At 39.6% G+C, this 27,148-nt stretch overlaps 1 protein-coding gene across 6 annotated transcripts in view; it reads left to right on the forward strand.

Moving 5' to 3' along the window:
* Positions 1-253: 253 nt before the first annotated feature.
* OPHN1 (oligophrenin 1) overlaps positions 254-27,148 on the forward strand; it is a 607,786-nt gene continuing 580,891 nt past the window's right edge. For 3 of the 6 annotated variants that reach the window (XM_030847098.2, XM_060292179.1, XM_060292180.1), the window contains exons 1-2: positions 254-945; positions 1,087-1,244. In XM_030847098.2, the coding sequence (XP_030702958.1) occupies positions 1,091-1,244 (154 nt within the window). In that variant the 5' untranslated portion in view covers positions 254-945; positions 1,087-1,090. The remainder of the gene's footprint in view (positions 946-1,086; positions 1,245-27,148) is intronic. The other 3 variants (XM_060292177.1, XM_060292178.1, XM_030847099.2) reach the window with 3 other exon arrangements.

A 27,148-nucleotide genomic window follows, 5' to 3' on the forward strand; every position in this document is an offset into this window, starting at 1 on the left:
CCCACAATTGATCCCTCCCGGGTTCTTGCTCGCTCCAGTTTTGGAAGCTTTCCAGGTAGACTCTAGTGCGGTGCACCTGCCCCTTGAGGCTGGGCCGGGACAGCTATTAGCTGGGGAGGGCTGGGAATGCCTTTCGGCGAGAGCCACCGCCCTGGCGGGGTGGTGAGGAGATCGCAGGGAGGAGTCACCGGGCGTGAAACGGAAAGACTACATCTCCCAGGCCGCCACGCTTTCCAGCTGGAGTCTAGGGCGCTGACTGCTCCCCAGTTTCCGTAGGGAAGCGTCGGGCTACTGCAGCTATTGTGCGTCGCGCTGTTGCCCTCCTCTTTCCGCTTGGGCGTCTTTGGAGGAAGGCTACGTTTCATTGCCGCCCCGTCTTAACCCTTCCGGAGCTTAACAGGACAGCAGGCCGGCTCCCTTGGCCCAGGAAGAATTTTGGGAGACGGAGGATTCCGGTAACGAGACCCTAGGGTGCAAGTAAGATACAGCTGAAGGAACCCAAGTCCCCAGGCTCGGTACGAGGGCTTCACCGGGGCAGGGCGGAGGCGCTGGCTTTAAGAAGGGGGAGGGGACAGTGCAATTAGGGTTGCCCGCGGAATTCGGCAAAGGAAATCTTCAGCTGGCTCCGCCGCTGGGAGCAAGGAGAGGCACCTCCCACCCTCGGCGCTCACCCCCGGCGCTCACCCCCGCCCACACCCTGGGCGGGCTGAAGTGTCACGTTTACAATTGCTCGGGAAGGATCCGGCCGGTCTCCGGAGGAGAGCTGAGCTGCAGTTTCTGTCGCCTGTCAGGGGGGCGATGACTAGGGGGCCAGCTGCTTGCTAGGGAGCACCCCGCCGGGATCCGACTGCGTTAGTTAGCTCTCCCAGTCACCTGAAGCAATCGCCAGGCCGCCCGTTTCCGGTACAGACAAGCCAGCTGTCCCCAGGAATCTCATCTGAACAGGTACCTGTCCTCCAAAGGGAGGGAGGCTACAGCTTCCTGAGCGGGTCCTGCACTCTGCGCACCTCATCTTCTCCCTGTACTGTGCCACTGATGCTCTTGGTCTTTGTGTCTTTCCTCTCTCCTTCCAATCCCCGCCATCAGAACCATGGGGCACCCCCCGCTGGAGTTCAGCGACTGCTACCTGGACAGCCCTGATTTCCGCGAGAGGCTCAAGTGTTATGAGCAGGAACTGGAGAGGACCAATAAATTCATCAAAGACGTGATCAAAGACGGCAACGCGCTTATCAGCGCAATGAGAAGTAAGTGGAAGGCTTCGATGAGCAGTTTCCTCGAGCCAGTGGCTCTGGCCTTTGAGCTCTTCCACACCACGGGGAAAGTGGGGATTTAGGGTGATTCTCAGCCCAGGTGTCTGAGGCGAATGGGTTTCCGGACACTTTGGAGTGGGGTCAGTAGAAGTGGAAGGTGGTGGCTGCAACTAGAATTGGGGCTTTTCCCTTTAGTGTCCTTGGCTTTATAAGACAGGATCTGTAGCTGTCCCAGGGACCGTCTTGTTCTGCAACTATCCTTTCTTGTCAGACTGTTTTTCCGAAGGGACAGTCTGCTTGTTCTGTCGGACATGTTTCTACCCATGTATGAGGCAAAGGGACATCCAAGCTGACTGAGGAACTGCCCTAGGACCTCCTAGAGAATTGGGAATTCAGGCCAGCAGCTTGAGTCAGGGTTTTGTTCCTGCCTGGCCTCTGGTTGCTATAGGTAAGTATGGGGGCAGTAATAAAAAAATTTCAGATGGCAAGTTATTTTCTAAGGAAAGCACCTTTGCCCCAGTGATTTCTTTCTTTTAAGTTACTGAGTTATGGTTTTGGTCAAGGTCTGTGTAAGTTCAGAATTATTAAATGACCTCACATGCCACTGAATTCTCCTCGAGGGTGGAACAAAGACCTGCCTAGTCCCTGGCAGGAGGAACCCGGCCCCCTGGGAGCATAGTAGAGAGCTCAGGTTGGGAGTTATCTGGCTGAAGGAACCTCACCTAGCTTGGCTTTCCCAGTGGTCACGGTTAACAGCTGTGGGACCCTCCCCTGCTTCCCCACTGTGTATGGAGTTTTTATTTCTGCTAGTTGGCAGAAGGCTTGGAGTAGGAGAAAGAATAATAAACATCCCCAACAAGAGTGCAGGCAAACCAATCCATTGTGCCAAAGAATATACCCAGAAGAATGGAGGTTAGTGAATGGGTTTATATAATTCATTTTTTCTCTTCTTGGTTGAAAGATGTTTATGAAAAATAAAGTCAAAGTCACTGGCAAATATATTCTGTATGCCTATAACTTTTTTCTGAGTGGATTTATCCCACAAATACTGTGTCTGGTCCAGCGTGGGGACCTTAAGGCAAATGCAGCCAACCAAGAGCAGGGAGAAAGGCTTGGGAGCCGCAGCGCAGGGGTATTTGTTGTGCAGCTCTCCTGATTTGCCCCTTGGAGTCTGTGCTTTCCCTGCATATGTTGTCTGCCCACTTTGGTCAGAATAGAAGTTTTCCAAGTTCCTGCTGGTTGTTTGACTGAATTCGATCATATAATGGTTTGTCCTATTGCAGTCTGAACAAGAGTTAACTCTTGGCAGCACCTTAAAGATGGGGTATTTGAAATGCTGATCCTTAGAAACTTTAGGCCAGGCTTTAGGGTGTGTTGCCACTTAATAGAGTTCATTGAGAGGTTAAAGATATGCAGGTTGTGCCACAAAAGTACTTAGAAAGGTAGGGGTTCCTGAAAGGAAAGGGGGAATGTTTGGATTTTCTTTTTATTTACTTGTTTCAGTAAACTGCTTGGTGCAGTATTCATAGTCAAATGAAGCTCATCTAAGCCCCTGGAAGGGACTGGCTTTGTGAAGTTTAGGGTAAGCTGAAAGTGTTTGTGCTAAAAAATGATCAGCTGAGGAGTATCAGAGAGATTAAAATTCTTAAGAGAAAATAAACAGTTCAGTAAAATGTTTGAGGAAGGGCAAAAGTTTTCTAAGTGAGGGGCAAGTTGCGGTTTTTATTCTTTCCTTTTCTGAGATTAAATGTGGTAAGAGTCAACAATTATGCAGGCTTAAACCTTTGCGTATGGGCAAAAGATCCAAGAGTTATTTTGGTTCAGGGGGCTTCTTGATATTTATGGTGGTTTTGCCTTTCTGAGTATATATAGAAAGCCAAAAATAGGACAGTTAGGAAATAAAACGCAGCAGCTAACCCACACTCCATTTCTTTCCTTTAAGTTGCGTGATTCTAAAAATGTGATTAGATAGAGGCAAAGGTGGGATGTTTCCCACTGTCTTGACCACAGTAATGTTTATACTCCCACTCTGTTTCCTCACACTGGGCTAGCTGGGCGACTTTTTGAGAGTGAGGTAGACGCAAAACAAAGGTATGCTCTTGCTTTGTGTGGAGGAAAAAGGAAGAGAGAACACTGGAAGTGGATTTAGAAGACCTGGGCTACAATCTTGGCTTCACCATTTTGGGATAAGAAGGCACAAATCATTTACTTCATATATAAAATGGGGGTAATTATACGCACCTCACAGAGTTGCTTTGAGGCTCAAAGGAGTTAATGGATTATGAAAGTATTTTGTAAATGGAAACTGCTAAATATTGTAAGTTGTTGATAATACATCTTCAGGTTAATAATATATCTGCTGGTGAATGTGTACTTTTCGGTAGATTTCTAAAGGAAAATACATAAGCAGAAGTAATTGGAAACATATTTTTTGCTGTCATCTTGTTGGAAAATGTCATTCCCTACATTGGTGTGTCTCAGCAATTAATTTTGTATACATGTGTGTGGATTCATTTTGTCATTTGGAGTCTGGCATTAAAAGTAAAGAAGAATTATTGGCACCTTTTTATTTAACTTATTAAATTGACCGTCAAATCAACTGGCTAGTGTTTCTAGGAACCAGTGAAACCTAGTGCATCATGCCACAAAAACCAGCTGCAGTTTTTGTTAAAGTTGTTAAGCTAGTTGGAACTTGATTTTGTGCTTGTGTCTGATTTTGTACAGAGCTCTAGATAAGGTTTTAGTCACAACTGTGTATGATGATTAATTTATAAATATAGGTCCTGTTTGGATATTCACATTTTCTTAGATAGATTTGTGCTTAGAGGTAATTGATGTTATGAATGTTCAATATGTCTTCCTTGGGAAAGTGATTCATTCCCTCCCCCCCTTAAATGTGATCTATTCATAATTGTTGGAGTACAAAATGGTGATTATAACTTAAGCCAGTGAAAAATAAAAACACTGGCACTCTTAAAGGTGAATATACTGCACACTTTTCTGTTTGTTCTTTGTTTTTATATAGGCAGCTTTGGTCCCTAGTGTTGTTTGAATATTTTCTACGCACTTAGGCTAGGTATTATTTAGAACAAGTGATATAGCCTCTGCTTAGAACACATATCATTCATTCCGTAAATACTCGTGCACATACTAAATTCAAGCCATTGTTCTCAGGGCTGTCACAGATGTGACAGAGTAAGTCACAGATGGGATCCTGCCCTCAAGGAGGTCCCAGACTAGTAGGGGAGGTAAGATATATGTAGAGATCACCATCATATAAGGGAGTAGATATGGATCAGAGCCATAGAGTGAGACAGGTGGACCCCATGGTATGCGACATTAGAGGGAGAGGTCATTTCCCTGTGGAAGGACAAGGAAAAGCAAAAGAGGAAGTAGCATTGTAATTGGACAGAATTAATAACACTTATCACTTGTTTAGTTGTTCCTATATGCCAGGAATTAAAATCTTGTAAGAGCCTTATGAGGCAAGGATTATTATTCCCACTTTATATATGAAAAAACTGAAGTTCAGAGGCATTAAGTAACTTTCTCAACTGATAAGGGCAAGAGTGAATTAGAGCTCAGACCTTACTCTAAAAGCCCTGCTTATTTTACTGCATTGCACTGTATTCAGGACAGGGCATTTAATGTAGTAGGAATGACATAGAGAATGTAAAAGGATAGCAAATAATTCAAGTCATCTGGAATATATGGTGCAGGAAGAGAAGTTTGGGAGATAAGGTTGGAATGGAAGTTTGAGGTCTTGACTGTGCAGGACCTGTTAAGTACTTCAGACTTTTCTTTATAGGCAGGGAGTATTAAAAACATTTTTGGTAGGAGAGAGACATGGTCTGAGCTGTGTTTTAGGAAGATTCATCTGAGAGTGATGTGTAAGATGTTCCAATTCTAAACAAATATTTGTGACTTTTTCGCAGTTTATTAGGAACTTTAAATTTTCTTTGATATAGCTCAGGGGTCAGCAGACCTCTTCTGTAAAGGGCAATATTTTAGGCTTTGAGGGCCATTCAGTCTCTGTGGCAATTATTTAACTGCCATTGTTGTGAGAAAGCAGCCATAGGTAATATGTACATGAAATGAGAGTGGCTGTGTTCTAATAAAACTTTATTTATTGACATTGAAAAGTGAATTTCACATAATTTTCACGTCACAAAAATAGTGTTCTTCCTTTGAATTTTTCAACTGTTTATAAATATAAAAACCATTCTCAGCTCACCTGGGGCGGTGGCATACAGAAATGGCCATGGGCTGGGTTTGATTCATTGGTTGTAGTTTGCAGACCTCTGATACGAGTAGTTAACCTAAATGGATTTTTTTATTGGTAAGGCAGTGAATATAGTTATTGCTAAAACATAATGCCATATTTCACATTTTCCATCAACTAATTTTACTTTGGTGTGCTGCTACTTATGCCTGTTCTGCATTCAGGGTTTGCAGGCCCAAATGCTGTCAGTGGCCAAGGAGAAAACAGAAAAGCATGAAGCTATTGGAAGTGGGTTAGTAGGGCTGGAGTGATTGGGGTAAAATACAGCAGCCTCATCCCTGTAAAAAAGCCTTCGCTTTCTTTAAAAATGTGATAGCTAAATGAAATATGTTTACAGCTTGGATTCAATCAGGTTGCAACTCCTGAGCTAGATGATCTACTTCTAACAGTCTAGGAGTCTTGGATTCCAATGGGCTAGGAAAATGGAAGGTGATAGTCTCCAGACAGAGATTTCTCTGGGGAAACACACTAGATGCTGCAAATGAACAGAGGCAGAATGATGGTGTAGTGGGAAAAAAAACCTAGACATGATGGGTATGGTGATGGTTCTGCTACTAATGGGGTCTGTGACCTTGGTAAGTCATTTGCTGGGGCCCTTGGTGAGGGGCCCAAAGGTGAGGGTGGGTAGGGGATCTATAAGCCCACTTTCAGATCTAACATTCCATGATTTTTTTTCTGCATATTGTAGTTTAACCATTTGGGAAAGGAATGAGTAACCTCATTATAGGATCTTAATTTATACCTACATAAATTTTTGCCATTATATTAGTATGTTGACAGTATTAATTAAATATAAAAATTTAAACAAAATTTTAAAATAGCCTTTCAAAAACCAAGGATAACATGCTTTATATGTATGTATGTTTATATGTATAAAACAGATGTCAGAAAAAAGGAATTTTATCATTAAGCCCACACATACACATGCACAACCACAAATACACAGGCTGTCTTGGACTAATGAAAACTTATATCTTAAAAGAATGCAAAAATGTCACTTTCTTACATTCTGTACTTTTAAAGACAAGAGTTTTAGATGTTTACGTTAAGGATACTTTTTAGGGTACCTTTTCAGCTCTTGCTTTGGCAACTGGGGAATCTATTCGGTAAGTAATTGCTTTTCTGAAAGGATGGGTCTTTGAGGCAAATTTGATATTGAATATACTTAGTGGAGCCATCTCTAGCTTTGCACACAGGGAACCTGGGTACTAGTTCCAACTGTGCCACTTCCTAGCTGTATGACTCTGAGTAAGTCTTTAGTTTTGCAAACCTAAGTTTTCCCATTTCTAAAATTAGAAGTTTGGTCAGTGAGCTTTAGGGTTCCTCCTGGCTTTCTCATTCAGTTTTCTGGGCTGCCACTGTCTTGCACAAATAGTCAAGCAACCTAAATTGATTCCATCGTAAACTTTGGAGCCAGTTCATCGTTACTCTGGGAGAGTGGGCGAAGGGAAAATCCAACTGATATGTCCAGTGTGAGTAGATGACTTGAATCATGCTAGCCTATTTGATTATCTGCTTGGTGAATGCTTCTTGAGAGGTGCCAACCTGGTGTCCTTCAGTTCTGTCCTGAATAGCTCTATAGTGAGGGAGACCAAAGCTTTTAATCCCTTTGGACTGAGTGTAGTGCTATGGTGTGCAGGGAGGAGTTGGTGATGTAATATATATTCTCAGTCAGCAGATATCCTGTCATTATCCTGGTGATAGTTAATCAGTGACTTGGAGGACATGGAGTTGCAATCGGCTCTCTGTATCTGCAGGTTCTGCATCTCTAGATTTAACCAATGGGGGATCGAAAATTCCAGAAAGTTCCCAAAGCAAAACTTGATTTACCACATGCTAGCAACTGTTTACATAGCATTTACATTATATTAGGTATTATAAGTAATAGGAGGATGTGGGTAGGTTATATGCAAATACTACACCATTTTATATAAGGGACTTGAATATTTGTGGATTTTGGTATCCACAGGGGTCCTGGAACCAATTCCCCACACATAATGAGGGAAGACTGTATTTTAGATATTCTGTAGAGTCGCTCAGATCAATGTAATGAGTATGTCGTAGGGTACTGCTGTTAGTAGATATGAAGCAGTGTCAAATGGAATTTGGTGGAGGCAATATTACCATATTCATAGAAGGTCCTCAGAAGACCAGATTCCAGAGTAGCTGGACTGGAGTGCTGTGGGGACTAGGGTGGAAAAGTGAACCAAGCCAGCCTTTCAGTGTGACCACTTACAAGAAGCTGGTAGGTTTTTTCTTTTTTTTTTATGGATGGTGAATGGTATAGGGGTAGGGTAGGGAAGATTATGGCTTGATCTTATTAAGAAAAGTTTTTCAGAGTTAAGAGTTATGAAGGAAAATTACTTTTCAGCTTCATTTTTATAGCATCATTTTTTAAAAGCATAACCCAAAACTTCTGTTTAATCTGGCACCTGCTTCTCTAATCAGTAACTATAGAAGTTTCCTAAAAGCCCACGATGATCTGGAAAGATACATGCTTTTCCAGGAGAGTATCCTGGAAATCTTGCGCTGATTTTTTTTCTAGTGGGGTGGAGGGCCCTCATGATACGTTATTGGGCTTGTATCAAGTGCTAAAGCCTTACATGTTGTAAAAATAATTAATTTTAATTCAACAAGGATTTACGAAGCACCCACTATGTGTCAGACAACTGGACAACTGGAGATATAATGGCGAATAAGGCTTATATGGGCTCTGCCCTCTTGGAGCGTACTTTAAACATCTGATTACTCACTTAAATAATTGAATTACAGTTGTGAGAAGAGCTATGAAGAAGTTCAGGATATGGTATATATTCTATCACATGTTATAAAGTGGGTCTTTGTCGGGGGAAAAATGAGCTAGACTGTGGAGATGCAACTGTCCATAGGAAAAAAAAAACTGAGAAGGAAGAGTTCCTAAATCAAAGCTATCTGTTTTACTACTGTGGTAGTTAATGGCCCTGATAATGAGCAAGATTCTTTAAGCGAATGGAGAGTTTGTCAGAAATAGGGTGTAGTATATCTCCTGGGGTCTTTGGCTGTGCTGTGCGGCTTGTGGGATCTCAGTTCCCCAACCAGGGACTGAACCCGGGTCATAGCAGTGAAAGCCCAGAATCTAACCACTAGACCACCAGGGAACTCCCCTCCTTCTTCTTTTATAAGTATATTAAAAATGTTTTTTGAGTAAGTAACGCATGAACATGGTACAAAATTCAAAAGGTCCTCCTCTTGTGTCCCAGTTCCCCAGTTCTTCACACTAGAGGCAACAACTGGCAACTTTTTGCTTACCTTTTAAAAAGAATTTTCCTGGTGCTTTTTTCAACTTCTGCTTCCACAGGAATGTGTTCATTGTGGGCAAATTCTCAGCCACACTGGGGCAAGATTTCTTTAGGATAGTACTTGGAGCGAATGGTAAATTAAAGACCTCATAAAATCAGCTCCTCCATAAAAGCAAAAAGGACACTGGCAAAAGTTGTCAAAATCAACTTTCTCAGAACTCTGTAAATTAACCAAAAGGCTTGCAACAATCTGAAGAATGTTTATTGATGGAAACATGTTGAACCTTTGTAACAGCAAGTTTTGTGGCATTTTAACTTACCCTGCCTCCCATTCCCTTCTCCAGAGCTTTGTGGAAGCCTTGAAAACCTACAGCCCCATAACCATAGTAGCTGTGGAAACCAGTAGCCTTTAGCATCTGAGGGAGAAGAATGGGTTTGTAGTTCCTCAAAGACTCACAGACCTATAGTCTTGTCACTATCTAACCTGTCTCAAAGCTACCTAGAAAAGCCCTATTCACACAGCTTCTCATTACTTCATCTGATTTAGAGTTAGCTCAGTGGGAAAAGTTCTAACCCCAAGGTGTTTAACATCACAGGTGACTTAGACTAACTGACACCAGTCAGGGCAAGCAAAATCCTGGCCAAAAACATAAAAGGGGAATGAGATGTCTACTGGGGGCTTTGAAAAGCTCTGACATATTCCAGCAGATCTAGAAGGCCATGTGCATGCCCAGGGCTGTGCATGTACCTAGAAAATACCTGAGAGGGCCCCAATTTCTCTCCTATGGCTGAACTTGAGGCAGAGTTATAAACTGCTTGGCTGAGTGTTGAAGAAATGACCCAGCATGCACACAGAACCCCTCAGAAAAAAGTGGAAGACTTAATGGTTCAAGACATTTAAGGAGATCTCTGAACAGTTACCAGCTGGCTACTAAACTAACCAAGCAGAGACTTTAGGGGCCACACACTACAAGGAATACAGACATTACAGAATTTGTCCAAGAAATATGATAAACAAACAAACAGCAACAAAAACAATGACAAAAACAACAATAACAACAGAACCTGGGGGAATCTGATTTCCAGAAGTACCACATTACATTGTCTAAAATGTCCCATTTTCTACAAAAAATGATTAGATATGCAAAGAAACAGAAAAGTATGGTTCATACACAAGAAAAAAGCTGTCAGTAGAAACTGTCCCTGATGGAGCCGAAATGTTGGAATTTAGACAAAAAATTAAATCAGCTAATATAAATATATTCAAAGAACTAAAGGAAACCATGTCTAAAGATTTAAAGGAAAGCCTGAGAACAATATTTCACCAAAGAGACAAGGAAAGCCTGAGAACAATGTTTCACCAAAGAGACCATATAAAGAGATAAAAATTATAAAGAAGAGCCAGATAGAAATTCTAGAGTTGAAAAGTAAAATAACTAAAATGAAAAATCCATTAGAGAGGTTCAACAGCAGTTTTGAGCTAGCAGAAGAGTCATAGAACTTGAAGATAATCCAGTCTGGGATTATCCAATCTAAGCAAAAGAAAGAAAAAAATGAACAGAGTCCCAGAAATTGTGTGACACCATCAAGTGTATCAACATGTGCGTAATGAGAGTCCCAGAAGGAGAAGAAAGATAGAAAAAAGCAGATAGAATATTTGAAGAAATAATGGTCAAAACTCCCCCAATTTGATGTGCAACACTAATCTCCAGATCCAAGAAGCTCAAAAAACTCCAAGTAGGATAAACTGAAGAAGATCCATACCTAGATACATTATAGTCAAACTGATGAAAACCAAAGACAAAGAGAGAATCTTGAAAGAAGGAAGAGAAAAACAATTCATCAGGTGAACAGAACCCTCAATAGAATTAAGAGCTGATTTCCCATCAGAAACCATGGAGACTGGAAGGCAGTGGACTGACATATTCAAAGTGCTGAAAGAAAAATAATGTCAATCAAGAATTCTTTATTCATCAAAACTATTCTTTTAAAACAAGGGAGGGGCTTCCCTGGTGGTTCAGCGGTTAAGACTCCATGCTCCCAATGCAGGGGGCCTGGGTTCGATCCCTGGTCAGGGAACTAGATCCCGCATGCCCACAGCTAAGAGCCTGCATGCTGCAACTAAAGATTCCACACGCTGCAACTGAAGATCCCGCATGCTGCAACTAAGACGTGGCGCAGCCAAATAAGTAAATAAATAAATATTTTTTAAAAAAGGGAGAATTAAGACATTCTCAGAATTAAAACAAAACAAAACAAAACTGAGAATTGGGGCTTCCCTGGTGGCTCAGTGGTTGAGAATCTGCCTGCTAATGCAGGGGACACGGGTTCGAGCCCTGGTCTGGGAGGATCCCACATGCCGCGAAGCAACCAGGCCCGTGAGCCACAACTACTGAGCCTGCGCATCTGGAGCCTGTGCTCTGCAACAAGAGAGGCCGCTATAGTGAGAGGCCCGCGCACCGCGATGAAGAGTGGCCCCTGTTTGCCACAACTAGAGAAAGCCCTCGCACAGAAATGAAAACCCAACACAGCAAAAATAAATAAATTAATTAATAAACAAACAAAAAACAAAAACAAAAAAACACTGAGAATTGGTCACTAGCAGAACTGCCTTACAGGAAATACTAATGAGAGTCCTTCAGGATGAAATGAAAGAATGATGTATGGTAATTTAAATCTGCACCAGTAAATGTAACTACATAGGTATATATGAAAGACACTATAACTGTCTGTTTTTTAGTAACTCATTTCTTCTCTATTTGGTTTAAATGACAGCTGTGTTGTATAATAGTTATAAAACTGTTGATCTTATGATATATAAAAATGAAATATGCATGCAATACTGTACAAAGGATATGGAGGAAGCAATTATATGGTAACAATGTTTCTGTATGCTTTCTAAGTTAAGTTAAAATTAATCTGAGCCATATTGTAATTTTAATCTTGAGGTCAGCCACTAAGAAAATAACTAAAAAATATATAGTGAAAGAAATAACACAAGAATCAAAATAGTACATTAGACAATATCTATTTAACACAAAAGGTAGTAATGGAAAAATAGAGGGAAAAGATGACAGCTAGAAAACAAAGTAAATGGCAGACATAAATCCTATCTTATCAGTAATAGTAAATGTAAATGGAATACACACTTCAGTAGAAAGGCAGAGATTGGCAAAGTGGATAAATTGATCAAAAATGGATTAATTGATTGAAATGTATGCTGTCTTTTAAGAGCCACATTTTGTGTTCAGAGACACAAATAGGTTGAAAGTGAAAGGATAGAAAAATATACCAGGCAAATAGTAACCAAAGAGACTTAGGATGGCTATATAAACATCAGAATATATTTTAAGACAAAATTTTTATGACATTCAAACAAAAACATTGTATAATGGTAAAACTGTCAATATATCAGCAAGATATCAAGTTATAAACATATGCACCTAACAACAGTGCCCCAAAATACATGAAGCAAAAGTGGACAGAATTGAAGGGAGAAATAGGTAATGTAACAGTAATAGTTGGAGACTTCAATACTGTACATTCCATAATGGGTAGAACTACTAGACAGAGCTCAGTGAGTAAATAGAGGAATTGAGCAACACTATAAACCAAGTAGATCTTCTACAGACATCTGTGGAACACTCCACACAACAGCAGAATACAGTTCTTAAGTGCACATGGAACATTTTCCAAGACAGACCCTCTGATAGGCCACAAAACTTGCCTGAATATATTTATTTATACAAATTATGTTCTGTAGCCACAGTGGGATGAAATTACAAATCAATAGCAGAAGGATATTTAGGCAGTTCATAAATATGTGGAAATTAAATATCACACTCCTAAGTAACCAGTGGGTCAAAGAAGAAATCACAAGGGAAATTAGAAAATACTTTGGAATGAATAAAAATGAAAACACAACATGCCAAAACTGATGGGATGCACCAAAAGCAGTGCTTAGGGGAAAATTTATAGCTTTAAACACGTACGTTAGAAAAGAAGATCATAATTCAATAAGCTGACCATCCACATTAAGAAACTAGGAAAAGAACAAATGAATCCCAAAGCAAATAGAAGGAAAAAAATGATAAAGTTAGAGTAGAACTAAATGAAATAAAGAATAGGAACATCTATTTTCTCTATTTAAAATAGAGAAAATTAAAAAAAAATCAAGATTTGGTTTTTAAAAATAACATTGAGAAACCATTAGCTAGACTGACAAAGACAAGAGAGAAAAGACTCAAAATATTAAAAGTATGAATGAAGGAGGAGACACTACTACCAAACTTACAAAAATAAAAAATGAATAAATGGGAATACTATGAAAACTGTATGCTGATAAATTATATAATTTAGATGGAATTGACAAATATCTAGGAAGACACAAACTACCAAAATTGACTCCACAATAAATGGAAAGTCTGTGTAGACCTATAACAAATAAAGGCATTGAATTAGTAATCAAAATACTACCCACAAAGAAAAGCCCAGGCCTAGATGGCTTCACTGGTGAATTCTTCCAACCTTTAAAGAAAAATTAATACTCATCCTTCTCAAACTTCCAAAAGTTAGAAGAGGACACTTCTTAACACATTTTCTGAGGCCACATACCAAAACCAAAGATATCACAAGTAAACTCTTGACCAAATTCCCTTAAGAATGTAGATGCAAAAATCCTCAACAAAATACTAGCAAAACCAAATCCAGCAACATATAAAAAGAGTTATACACCATAACCAAGTGGAATTTATTCCAGGAATGCAAAGTTAGTTTAACATCTAAAAATCTGTCAGTGTAATAGTATAATATACCAAATAACTAGAATAAGGGAAAAAGCATTATTATATCAATAGATGCAGATATTTTAAAAAGTCCACTACTTTATTATGCTAAAAACACTAAACAAACTAGGTATGTCAGGTTAGTGATTGTCTAAGGCTGGGGGAGAGGATCAGGGCATGTTGTGACTAGTAATGGGCAAAGGATTTCTTTTTGGGGTTGTAAAATTTTTCTAAAATTAGATTGTGATGTTAGTTGCACAACTCTGTGAGTATACTAAAAACCACTTAATTGTACACTTTAATAAGTGAATTTTATGGTATGATTGTGCTTGGAGAAACAGAGGTGCTTGGTTTATGTACTGATACCTTCCTTTGGCTCTTCCTTATAGAACAACAGAACTGGGAATTTGTTTAGAAAGCTTCACATCCACTCTGTTGAGTTTATATCCAGGGAAAGGAAGCCAAGAGAGAGAACTGACTCTTCCAGAGATCTAGAGCTAGAGCCTGAATTGGGACCAGAATCAGATTTTCTGGTTTCCCATTCCAAGGCTCTTTCTGCACTGTACTCTAAAGCAGGTACCTTGCATTAAAACCGTGTGGATGTTCTTTATTGGGGCTGGGGGTTCTTTTGTTTGAAGTGACCCAGTTGGCAGTGAAGAACTGTGCTAGTGGAAAGTTTCCTTTCATTCTCTTTCCTCCATTATCATGGCTGGGATCAGGTGGTTTCCGTGTTGAGCAATCTAGCCCCATTTTAATTAGGGCCTGGTTATGTTTTATTTTTGTCACAGAAGAATGACAGTATATTACATCTTGGTGGTGTGCCACCTGTCCTCTTTGTTTCCTGCTCCAAGAACCTACACCAGCTGGTTGGGCAGTTCCAGAGGCCTACGCTCTTCTCTGCTCACCTGTTGACTTCTTACGGCAGATGCAGCTGCTTTTCATGTAGCGGATAGTGTATATTGGGAAATATGTGGCGTCACTAAAGGGTGACAAAGTCCTCCCTCCATATTATTTTTATCCCTAGGCACCATGGAATTTCTCACTAGTGGCAAGCAGTAGGCCCAGCACTATAGTACCATATTAGGAACTTCAAGGCAGTTATTTGCAAGAGGTTTTCATTAAGGACTTCCCCAGAAGCAGGAGGGCCACATTTCAGCTTCCAACTCTCCAGCGCCAGGCTCTCGTGGAAAAGCCTTTCCCTGTGATTGGAAAAGTATGTATTATGCATGTGGCAGTTGACAGATGGAGACTAATCCTGAATTCATCCATCCTGAATTCATTAGGTGGGGGGAGGAGGGTGGGTAACAAGCCAGCGAGGTGTTTTATAGCTGCCCCTTACAACTTTTGCTTAAAGCAGGAAAAAAAAAAACTGGAAAGAGAGTTCTGAAGAGAATGCCTCTGTTACCATTATCACCATGCTGAATTTCTCTTTTTTCTTAACATGGGAAATATTGATATCTTTCCATATTTGGTTTATCTGGAGTGATTTGTCTTCTAGAATCCAAGCCCAGTGTTTCAGGGTTTTTGGAAGGGGTACCAGTGTGCTAATTGGGTAACAGCTCAGCCAGGGAGTGTATGGCTGCACCAGCAGAATTAAAGGGGAGGGAAAGCTGGGCTTTCTTGGCATTTTGTTTGCGTTTCCTTTGTGAAAAGCAGATGCTGTTTAACTGTTCCCTTTTCTTTTTGATTAATGGGCAGTATCTTGCTGGGAATGGACTCATAGAGTTCTACGGGACTTAAGAGAACATTTTGTTTAACTCTTCCATATTTCAGATGAGGAAGCAAACCTAAGAGGGGGTATTCCTTGTCCAAGGTCACTGAGACAGTTAATCACAGAGTCAGTACGGGAACCCAGTAATCAGTCCCACTCTTGGGCTCTGTGCAATGTCACTGTGCCTTACGAAAACAGTCTCTACCCTTCACCAATCTCTTTTTGCTGAGCCAGTGATTTTTTTCAGAATCACTTTCAGCTTGTGAAAGAAAAGAATTGTTTTCTCTTCACTGCCTCTGGCCAAGAATGCACCTCCAGTGTTGGTCTGAAGGCAGCCAAGCATTTCACAGACCTGCAGGAATGGAGTAGGGGAAGGTCAGGAAATCTGAAGTCACTGCTGTACTTTTTCTGGTTGGCCCTTGCCTAGTAGGAACTTGATGAAATAGAAGATCAAGAGACAGACCTTCTATAATAGAACACTTACCCCTAGATATGTGGAATTTAGAGAATGAAATTATGAATGAGGAAGAAACAACTGTAATACAAATTGAGTTGGGATTTAGGTTTGGTAATGTTTGTGCTGGGCAACAGCAAGGCTGGGATTTGTGAACGTGATCTCACTCAGGTTGACCAATTACCTGGATGTGGGCATAGATATAGATATGGGCATAAGCTAATATTTACAGAGCACTTTATAATATACAAGGCACTTTCACATACATTATATAACTTAATCTGGGAAGAAAAGTGTTATCTCTATTTTATAGATGAGGAAACTAAGACTTACAGAGTTTAAGAGCTTTCATGCTACTAGTCAATAGTAGAGCTAAGACTTAGATTTTCTGAATATTTCCACTGTTCCACTTTGATTTTATTTCCTTTAATGATGAAAGAGAATATAAGTGCTGTTCAGAGCAGCAGGTAGTTCAGAAAGTAGAGTTAATGAAGAAGAGATATGGGGCCTTCCGTAGAGAAATGGGAACAGCCATTAGTACGCATCTCCACAGGAAGTGGCCATTAGGAAAGGTGTGAAAGCTGGAGAATAGCAGTAGAGGAGTGGGTAGCTAACAGGACCCATACACCAGAGCTTGTGGTAGAGTTTCTGGCGTCATCAATCTTGGGCTATTCTGTGAGCTCCTGTGGGGAAGACTCTCTAGACCAAGGTAGAAGCTTAAAAGCAGAATTCTCTGAAGCCAACGGAGGTGGTTAAAAGGAATTAGGGAAGCTTCATATTGTGATGAGGGAGAGTGTGACCCTGGGCCTTTTTAATTACATCTTTAGGATGGAAAATAAACCTAAAAATTGTAAATTAGTTAACAAGGAAGAAAAATAGGGACATATTTTAATAGGCTGCTCAGTTTTTGATTCTGAAAGTTTCATAGGTGGTACAGACATTATTTAGCCCAAGTTATCCGTGAATGGTGAATTTTGGGGCTAATACACATCTTGTTTAAAACCAGTTTCATTCTTAGATGGAGTTATGTATTTGAACTGATGCCATACATAATACTGCTTCATAAAAATAATGAAAATATAACATCTTTCATAGTATTTTTCAGTTCACCAAACAGTTTGACCTATGATCTCAATTTGATCTTTAACAACAACCCTATGAGCCAGTCAGGCAGGGTACTATTAGTGTTCCTCTTATGTAGGTGAAGTAACAAAGGGAAGTAATGGTTTCACAGTTTTACAGATGAGGAAATTGAAAATCAGAAGTTGCTCAGAGTTACTCAGCAGTGTGTGGCAAATAGGGGTCAAAACCCAGATCTTCTGGCTCCTAAGGGCAGGAAATTTTCTACTGTATTCTGATGTATGCTCTGTTGAAGGGGGTCAGTGCTTATGCCTTGCAGGGTGAGTATGGGAAGTCTGTGCCTCTGGGCTTTCCTGTATGGTCCCTTCCTGTGGTAGTTACCTGATTCTTCCCGATGTCTGTCTCAGCTCTGACCTGGCTTTGCACTCAGCCCTCTTCTGCTCCTTGAGCCTTTCCTCCTAACACCATCTCATATGCAGCTCACTGTAAAACCCTCAGTGTTGCCTGTTGCCAGTTGCCATCTCCTTCACCCTCCCTCTCAGAGACCTTTTGCCTTAATGTGCCTTGTTTTTTTGCCTGGTCACCTGTCCTTGCTCTGATGACTCACCTGCCATTCTCCAAATTGTGATTTAAATTCTTTTGGACCCCCTCATGCCATGTGTTAGGCAGCCCCCATTCAAAGGAGCTCATAAATATTGGTGTGCCATGGCGATATTTAGGACCAATCCATTTGCCTTTCTCTTACCCCTGTGCCTTTAATCAGCTTCTGCTCCCCTGCCAGTATGGAGATGTCATGTTTCTTAGGCAGAGCCCATTATATAGATTTCCTTTACAGCAGGCAATTTTGCCCTAGTCCATATCTGGCATTATTACCAAAGCTATTGCTGTTGTTTCGTCAGGTCTAACAAGTCCAGCAGGATCTGGCTGATTGAAGCCTTAAACCAACCACTGGGTAAGGAGGCACTTGCTTGGCAAGTCTCTCTAGAGAGAATTCTTTTCTTTTTGTAGTGGTCTCACCCTCAAGGAGTTAGTAGCCCCTTTCAGGACTGACTTTCCCAAAGTTTGGCCCTCCAGGAGCTTCTAGGTGTTCTGAAGGCTGCTGGCCAATTGTGGCTTTGATGTTTTTTATGGGATGCTGTCTGAGTTTCTGCACCAGGCAGGAATTAATAGCATGATGTTTAATAAAAACCATGTGTCATCCCCCTGGCACACCAGAGAAGGTATCTCTGGTCTCTCCACTAGACGAGTGAAGAGTTTTATTTTCTAATGGTGACAAGTACAAGTAAGTAGAATGGATATTCACAGGTCTTGTTTACTTTGAAGTGTTTTGTAGCCTCTAATTTTGAGAATAACTGATTGAAGGAAACTTTCTAGCCTTGCACCTTTGCTCTTTGTTCCTTCTCAGGAGTCCTGAGAAGAAGGGTGAGGGAAAAAGGAATAGTAACTTGATTTCTCAAAGCGGTCTCCTTGCTTTATATGAACTAAAGCAGGGGTCAGCATACTAGGGCTCATGGGCCAAGTCCTGCCCACCACCTGTTTCTGTAAGTAATGTCTGTTTTTGTAAATAACATTTTATTGGCACCTAGCCACACCTACTTGTTTATATACTGTCTACAGCTGCTTTTGCCCTAAAATGGAGGAGTTGAGGGCGAGTATAGCCCTTAAAGACTAAACTAGGCTGTTCATTAATTGGCTGTTGTTGAGTACAGCAGGGCATTGAGTTCCGTGAGTGTTCCTTGGACCTTCTTGTTGTCCAGCTTCAGCTGAGTGTGTGTAGAGAGGTATGCAAGGAAATGGTTTTGGAAATAGCCTACTTCCTCATACATAATGAAGATTTTAGAATCCATATGGTGCTACTAGGTGTTTTCCTGTTTGAATGGGCAAAGTCTCCATTACCAGTGTTGCATCCCTAGTACCTACCCCAGGGCCTGACACAATCTCAGCTCTCGTATCAAGAAGTTATCATCCAGGGGTTGTGCTTTCCCCAGTGGCCAGTCAGAAACACACAGTTTGCCCTTTTTGATTGTCTTTTGATATTTGGTCATGAACCCCTGTTTCTTTCCCATTATAGACAGTCATTGGGATTTTTTACAAAGCCCCTGAATAGTTTATAAGCATTTGTTGATTTTGAATTAGTATATTATGCCCTAAGGTATATGGTACAACTAAGTAATACATAAGTAATGTATGGCTCTGCTGGAAGGGAAACCCATGATTTTTGACATATTATTTATCATAAGAGATAAATAAGATAACAGGAATCTCTTTCTCTCTGTCAGATTTGGGAACTTCTGGTTCATTAAAGGGGCCAGACCAGCATTTCCCTTTATAGTTAATAATGATGTAATATACCAAGTGGTGAAGGCCACAGGACAGGAACCACAAAAGTCACAACAGGCCATGTTGTCCAGTCAGACTTTCTCCAACTGGTCAGATATTTCACTGAGGTCTAAAGAAATGAAATGTTATGAACAGGAGTACCTCTCAGCTTTCCTGGTTCTTACTTATTCCTTGTGATTGATTGGTATGATTCTGGTATTTTACTATGATTATTTTGGTATGATTTAAAAGGAATTTTTAAAATGTGGCAGTTGTTAGATGCAATTTCATGTTATTGGTGGTACTTTTACTAAAATGGATTAACTTGGCATCTAAAACCTAGTTTTATAGTTTTAAAAACTATAAAGGTTCTCCTATATAAGTAGGGCAAAGAGAATAAGAACTATAGTGTTAGAGGGGGTCTGGGTGTTCATGGAGTCAACTGCTTTGTTTTCCAGCCATCTAAACCAGCCAAGATAGGTAAGAACTAGAGAAAGAATGGAATTAGATTGTTGCCTTGGGGATGTTTTTCATCATTAACTTCTGTCGTTTGGGAGCACTAGAAACTAGTTAGGGAAAATATAACATTTGGACCCCAGAGCTTTAATTAAGTCTCCTATTTTTTTTTTTGTTTGTTTTCAATCTAACCTGCATGACACTTGGGACTAAGGGGTTAAAGATAGTCTTGGTTGAAGCTATCTATGTTACTGAGTTTAGCTTTCAGCATATTCTCTATCTAGGAAGGAGAGCTCATCAGCAAGGCAGTATGGTGAGGCTTAGCACAGTGGTTGCTGCTGTGGGAATAAGTGTTGTCATTGGAGGAATACAGACCTGGTTTCAAATTCCATATCTGCCATTGACTAGTTGGGTGACATTTGGCAAGCTACCAGCCTCTTAAAGTCTCAGTTTCCTCAACTATAATTGGAGACAGTAATACCAACATTGGCCATTGAGTGTATTAATAAAATAACATATTTAAAAGTAACATGCCTTTAATAAGTCTCTGTTATCTAAGAGTTTTCTTAAAAAACATATTTTTTATTAAAGTATAGTTGATTTACAATATCATGTTAGTTTCAGGGGTAAAGCACAGCAATTTGGTTTTATATATATATATACATACACACGTATACACACATACACACACACACACATATATACATATATATATATTCCTTTTCAGATTCTTTTCCCTTATAGGTTACTGCAAAATACTGAGTATCGTTCTCTGTGCTATACAGTTAAAAAACATATTTATGGCAATACTTGTGCCATAAATAAATTTTATCAGTAGTAGTCAGCAACTTGTTTGGAGTTTCAATGTGGGTGATTTCTTGAGAATTCAAGAATACGTTTTACAAAGAGAAGAGCAAAGAATGCATCACATTGCTTTCTGTCATACAGCTCTGCAGATACTCTAATGAGAATAAAGTAGGGACTGATCAGAAAGCCTTCTAGGCTGGCTTATGAAAGCAGTTTCACTCACAAAGAAAATATCAGTGTGCCTGGTCTTGGTCTCTTTTTCTATAATAACCATTTGAGAAAGATTAGCATTGTTATTTGTCATGTCCTTGAATGTGATGTTGTATCTTTGCTTTGATTCTACTGGCACTGAGAAAGGGAATACTAGTTAGGTCTGGTCAAAGTGCCTAACACAGTGCCTGGCCCTCAGTATTCTCTAAGTATTTTATTTAAATTGAATAATGAGATCTTATTTTACAGCAGATAAATTGAGACACAGAACAGTTAAGTGGCTTATCCAGGGATTAACCTTGTGGCCTTGTCCATATGGGACCTGGTCTCCTGCCTTGGTTTCTTAACACAAACCCTTCCCTTTCCCACCTTTCTCTTGCTCCAAGCATATTGTGCAGTGTAATGTAAAGACTTCCTTCTCTCTTACCAGCTGGTGATATGCTTCTACCTAAATTAGGAGAGTGGGTTAAAAATGCAGTGAGAGTGCCATATGGCAATTCAAATGTTTTATCTAGGATTTCAATAGTTGTTGAAATTACAACAAATAGGGAGGACTCTTTTTTTTTGTCTGTTTCATCAGAGCTGAAGCTGAACAAAGGGGCTTGGGTTGGGGTGTGGGGAAGGATGGGTGGCCATGGCATAAATTTTATAGGCAGATGGTGTTGGCTTGGAAGAAAATCAAGCTAACAGTGATGTGTGGATGTGGGTATAGAGAGTATATCTCCTTCTACAGCCTGAATCTTTGAATCTGATTACATTCCCCAGGGACTTCACATTGATTAACAAAGTTCATTATTCTGATAGAGAAAGTCATGGCGCAAGGCTAATGTACATTAGTGGAGCTGTGTGTAGAAATCTCTCCCTGAATATACAGACATCCTCTGTCTCTAGAAAGCTGGCCTCTGTTTGAACTTCTCACTATGCCCCAGTTGTTGCAGAAGTAATTTAGAAACCCCAGAAGAAATACGTAAACAAGGTCTGTTACACACTGGGCTTAAACAAGTTGGAGAGGAATAATTTCACATTTAATGACAGGCTGTTTGGCTTGTTTGTCTTTCCTCTCCTTTTGCTTCCTGTCTGGCATTGAGTCACTGCAACAGCTCTTTATGATTGTAGGGAGCCTTGGCCAAGGAGGAAATAGAGCCCAGGTATTTTGATTCCTGATCTGACATCTGGACTACCTTTAGAATGCTTCTGGAACTTGTATAAATGAAGAAATGCTTTGAAGATTAATACTAGACAAAAAATAAACACTTCCACATGAAAAGCCCGCTTTAGTTGCGTAGTTGTTTTCTCTCCTTTTCAGGTCCCAAGTGCACAGCTGAGATGGGCTTATTATCTTTCTTTCTATGTACTGTTTTAGACAAGTTCTTCTCTGTTTATAAAATTTCCTTCTGATTATCAATACTCCTTATGAGGTCAGGAAAGAGGTATGTTTAATAGAGTCTGAAAAATAATTTGAAAATTATTTTTAATTGTGGTAAAATATATATAACATAAAATTTACCATTATAACCATTTTAAGGATACAGTTCAGTGGTATTAAATAAATTCACATTGTTGTGCAACCATCACCACCATCCATCTCCAGAACTCTTTGCATCTTCCAAAACTGAAGGTCTATACCTATTAAATAGTAACTCCCATTCCTCATTGCCTCAGCCCCTGGCAACCACCATTCTACTTTCTGTCTCTATGAATTTGACTATTCCAGGCACTTCATATTATGAACTTACACAGTATTTGTCTTTTTGTGACTGGCTTATATCACTTAGCACAATGTCCTTAAGGCTTATCCATGTTGTAACATGGATCAGAATTCTCTTTCTTTTTTAATTGAAGTATAATTGAATTACAATATTATATTTGTTTCAGGTATATAGCATGGTGATTTGATATTTTTACACATTACAAAATCATCACCACAGTAAGTCTAGTTGCCATCTGTGACCATAGAAAGTTATCACAATGTTATTGACTATATTCCCTATGCCATACATTAATTACATCTCTGTGACTTATTTATTTTATAAGTGGAAGTTTCTGCTTCTTAATTTCCCTTACCTATTTCATTCATATCCCCACCCCACTCTCCTCTGTCAACTACCAGTTTGTTCCATGTATCTATTAGTCTTTTGTTTTGTTGTATTATGTTTGTTCATTAGTTTTTTTTTTTAGATTCCACATATAGGTGAAATCATATGGCATTTGTCTTTCTCTGTCTAACTTATTCCACTTAGTATACTACCCTCTAGGTCCATCCATGTTGTTGCAGATGGCAAGATTTCATTCATTTTTATGAGTGAGTAATACTCCACTGTATGTATATTACACATCTTCTTTATCCATTTGTCTGTTGATAGGCACTTAGGTTGCTTCCACATCTTGGCTATTGTACATAATGCTGCGGTAAACATGGGGTGCATATAGCTTTTGAAATCAGTGTTCTGTATTTTTTTGGAAAAATACTGAGAAGTGGAATTTATGTATAGTATGGTAGTGCATTTTTAATTTTTCGAGGACCCTTCATATTATTTTCCACAGTGGCTTCACCAATTTACATTCCCACCAAAAGTGTATGAGGGTTCCTTTTTCTCCACATCCTCGCCAACACTTACTTGTTGTCTTTTTGACAGTAGCCATTCTGACAGGGGTGAAGTGATATCTCATTGTGGTGTTGCATTGCATTTCTCTGATGATTAGTGATGTTGAGCATCTTTACATGCGTCTGTTGGCAATCTGTATGTCTTCTTTGGAAAAATGTCTTTTCAGGTCCTCTGCCCATTTTTTAATTGTGTTGTTTATAGTTTTGATGTTGAGTTGTATGAGTTTTTTGTTTATTTTGGATATTAACCCCTTATCAGGTATATTGTTTTCAGATATCTTCTCTCATTCACTAGATGGCCTTTTCATTTTGTTGTTTCCCTCGGTGCAAAAGCCTTTTAGTTAGATGTAGTCCCATGTGTTTATTTTTATTTTTGTTGCCCTTGCTTGAGGAGACAGATCTAAAAGAATATTGCTAAGAATGATGTAACAAAGCTGCCCATTCTTCCTTCTAGTTTTATGGTCTCAGGTCTTGAGTTTTTTTTTTTTTTTACATGTTTATTGGACTATAATTGCTTTACAATGGTGTGTTAGTTTCTGCTTTATAGCAAAGTGAATCGGTTAAGCATATACATATATTCCCATATCTCTCCCCTCTTGCATCTCGCTCCCTCCCACCCTCCCTATCCCACCCCTCTAGGTGGTCACAAAGCACCGAGCTGATCTCCCTGTGCTATGCAGCTGCTTCCCACTAGCTATCTATTTTACGTTTGGTAGGGTATATATGTCCATGCCACTCTCTCGCTTTGTCCCAGATTACCCTTCCCCCTCCCCATATCCTCAAGTCCATTCTCTAGTAGGTCTGTGTCTCTATTCCTGTCTTACCCCTAGGTTCTTCATGACATTTTTTTCCCTCAAATTCCATATATGTGTGTTAGCATACTGTATTTGTCTTTCTCTTTCTGGCTTACTTCACTCTGTATGACAGACTCTAGGTCCATCCACCTCATTACAAATAGCTCAATTTCGTTTCTTTTTATGGCTAATATTGCTTTGTATATATGTGCCAAATCTTCTTTATCCATTCATCTGATGATGGACACTTAGGTTGCTTCCATGTCCTGGCTATTGTAAATAGAGCTGCAATGAACATTTTGGTACATGACTCTTTTTGAATTGTGGTTTTCTCAGGGTATATGCCCAGTAGTGGGATTGCTGGGTCATATGGTAGTTCTATTTGTAGTTTTTCAAGGAGTCTCCATACTGTTCTCCATAGTGGGTGTACCAATTCACATTCCCACCAGCACTGCAAGAGTGTTCCCTTTTCTCCACACCCTCTCCAGCATTTATTGTTTCTAGATTTGTTGATGATGGCCATTCTGACTGGTGTGAGATGATATCTCATTGTAGTTTTGAGTTGCATTTCTCTTATGATTAATGATGTTGAGCATTCTTTCATGTGTTTGTTGGCAGTCTGTATATCTTCTTTGGAGAAATGTCTATTTAGATCTTCTGCCCATTTTTGGATTGGGTTGTTTGTTTTTTTGTTATTGAGCTGCATGAGCTGCTTATAAATTTTGGAAATTAATCCTTTGTCAGTTGCTTCATTTGCAAATATTTTCTCCCATTCTGAGGGTTGTCTTTTGGTCTTGTTTATGGTTTCCTTGCTGTGCAAAAGCTTTGAAGTTTCATTAGGTCCCATTTGTTTATTTTTGTTTTTATTTCCATTTCTCTAGGAGGTGGGTCAAAAAGGATCTTGCTGTGATTTATGTCATAGAGTGTTCTGCCTATGTTTTCCTCTAAGAGTTTGATAGTTTCTGGCCTTACATTTAGGTCTTTAATCCATTTTGAGCTTATTTTTGTGTATGGTGTTAGGGAGTGATCTAATCTCATACTTTTACATGTACCTGTCCAGTTTTCCCAGCACCACTTATTGAAGAGGCTGTCCTTTCTCCACCATACATTCCTGCCTCCTTTGTCAAAGATAAGGTGACCTTATGTGCGTGGGTTTATGTCTGGGCTTTCTATCCTGTTCCATTGGTATGTCTTTCTGTTTTTGTGCCAGTACCGTACTGTCTTGATTACTGTAGCTTTGTAGTATAGTCTGGAGTCAGGGAGCCTGATTCCTCCAGCTCTGTTTTTCGTTCTCAATATTGCTTTGGTTATTCGGGGTCTTTTGTGTTTCCATACAAATTGTGAAATTTTTTGTTCTAGTTCTGTGAAAAATACCAGTGGTAGTTTGATAGGGATTGAATTGAATCTGCAGATTGCTTTGGGTGGTAGAGTCATTTTCACAATGTTGATTCTTCCAATCCAAGAACATGGTATATCTCTCCATCTATTTATATCATCTTTAATTTCTTTCATCAGTGTCTTATAATTTTCTGCATACAGGTCTTTTGTCTCCTTAGGTAGGTTTATTCCTAGATATTTTATTCTTTTTGTTGCAATGGTAAATGGCAGTGTTTTCTAGATTTCACTTTCAGATTTTTCATCATTAGTGTATAGGAATGCAAGAGATTTCTGTGCATTAATTTTGTATCCTGCTACTTTACCAAATTCATTGATTAGCTCTAGTAGTTTTCTGGTAGCATCTTTAGGATTCTCTATGTATAGAAACATGTCATCTGCAAACAGTGACAGCTTTACTTCTTCTTTTCCAATTTGGATTCCTTTTATTTCCTTTTCTTCTCTGATTGCTGTGGCTAAAACTTCCAAAAGAGTGGTGAGAGTGAGCAACCTTGTCTTGTTCTGATCTTAGTGGAAATACTTTCAGTTTGTAACCGTTGAGGATGATGTTGGCTGTGGGTTTGTCATATATGGCCTTTATTATGTTGAGGAAAGTTCCCTCTATGCCTACTTTCTGCAGGGTTTTTATCATAAATGGGTGTTGAATTTTGTCGAAAACTTTCTCTGCATCTTTTGAGATGATCATATGTTTTTTTCTCCACAGTTTGTTTATATGGTTTATCACATTGATTGTTTTGCATATATTGAAGAATCCTTGCATACCTGGAATAAACCCCAGTTGATCAATTTGTATGATCCTTTTAATGTGCTGTTGGATTCTGTTTGCTAGTATTTTGTTGAGGATTTGTGCATCTATGTTCATCAGTGATATTGGCCTGTAGTTTTCTTTCTTTGTGACATCCTTGTCTGGTTTTGGTATCAAGGTGATGGTGGCTTCATAGAATGAGTTTGGGAGTGTTCCTCCCTCTGCTATATTTTGGAAGAGTTTGAGAAGGATAGGTGTTAGCTCTTCTCTAAATGTTTGATAGAATTCGCCTGTGAAGCCATCTGGTCCTGGGCTTTTGTTTGTTGGAAGATTTTTAATCACAGTTTCAATTTCAGTGCTTGTGATTGGTCTGTTCATGTTTTGTATTTCTTCCTGATTCAGTCTTGGCAGGTTGTGCCTTTCTAAGAATTTGTCCATTTCTTCCAGGTTGTCCATTTTAGTGGCATAGAGTTACTTGTAGTAATGTCTCATGATCTTTTGTATTTCTGCAGTGTCAGTTGTTACTTCTCCTTTTTCATTTCTAATTCTATTGATTTGGGGCTTCTCCCTTCTTTTCTTGATAAGTCTGGCTAATGGTTATCAATTTTGTTTATCTTCTCAAAAAGCCAGCTTTTAGTTTTATTGATATTTGCTATCGTATCCTTCATTTCTTTTTCATTTATTTCTGATCTGATTTTTATGATTTCTTTCCTTCTGCTAACTTTGGGGTTTTTTTATTCTTCTTTCTCTAATTACTTTAGGTGCAAGGGTTGGTTGTTTATTCGGGATGTTTCCTATTTCCTAAGGTAGGATTGTATTGCTATAAACTTCTCTCTTAGAACTGCTTTTGCTGCATCTGATAGATTTTTGGTCATCGTGTCTCCACTGTCTTTTGTTTCTAGGTATTATTTAATTTCCTCTTTGATTTCTTCAGCGATCACTTCGTTATTAAGTAGTGTATTGTTTAGCCTCCATATG

The sequence above is a fragment of the Globicephala melas genome, chromosome X (genome assembly GCF_963455315.2).
Source record: "Globicephala melas chromosome X, mGloMel1.2, whole genome shotgun sequence".
Taxonomy (NCBI): domain Eukaryota; kingdom Metazoa; phylum Chordata; class Mammalia; order Artiodactyla; family Delphinidae; genus Globicephala; species Globicephala melas.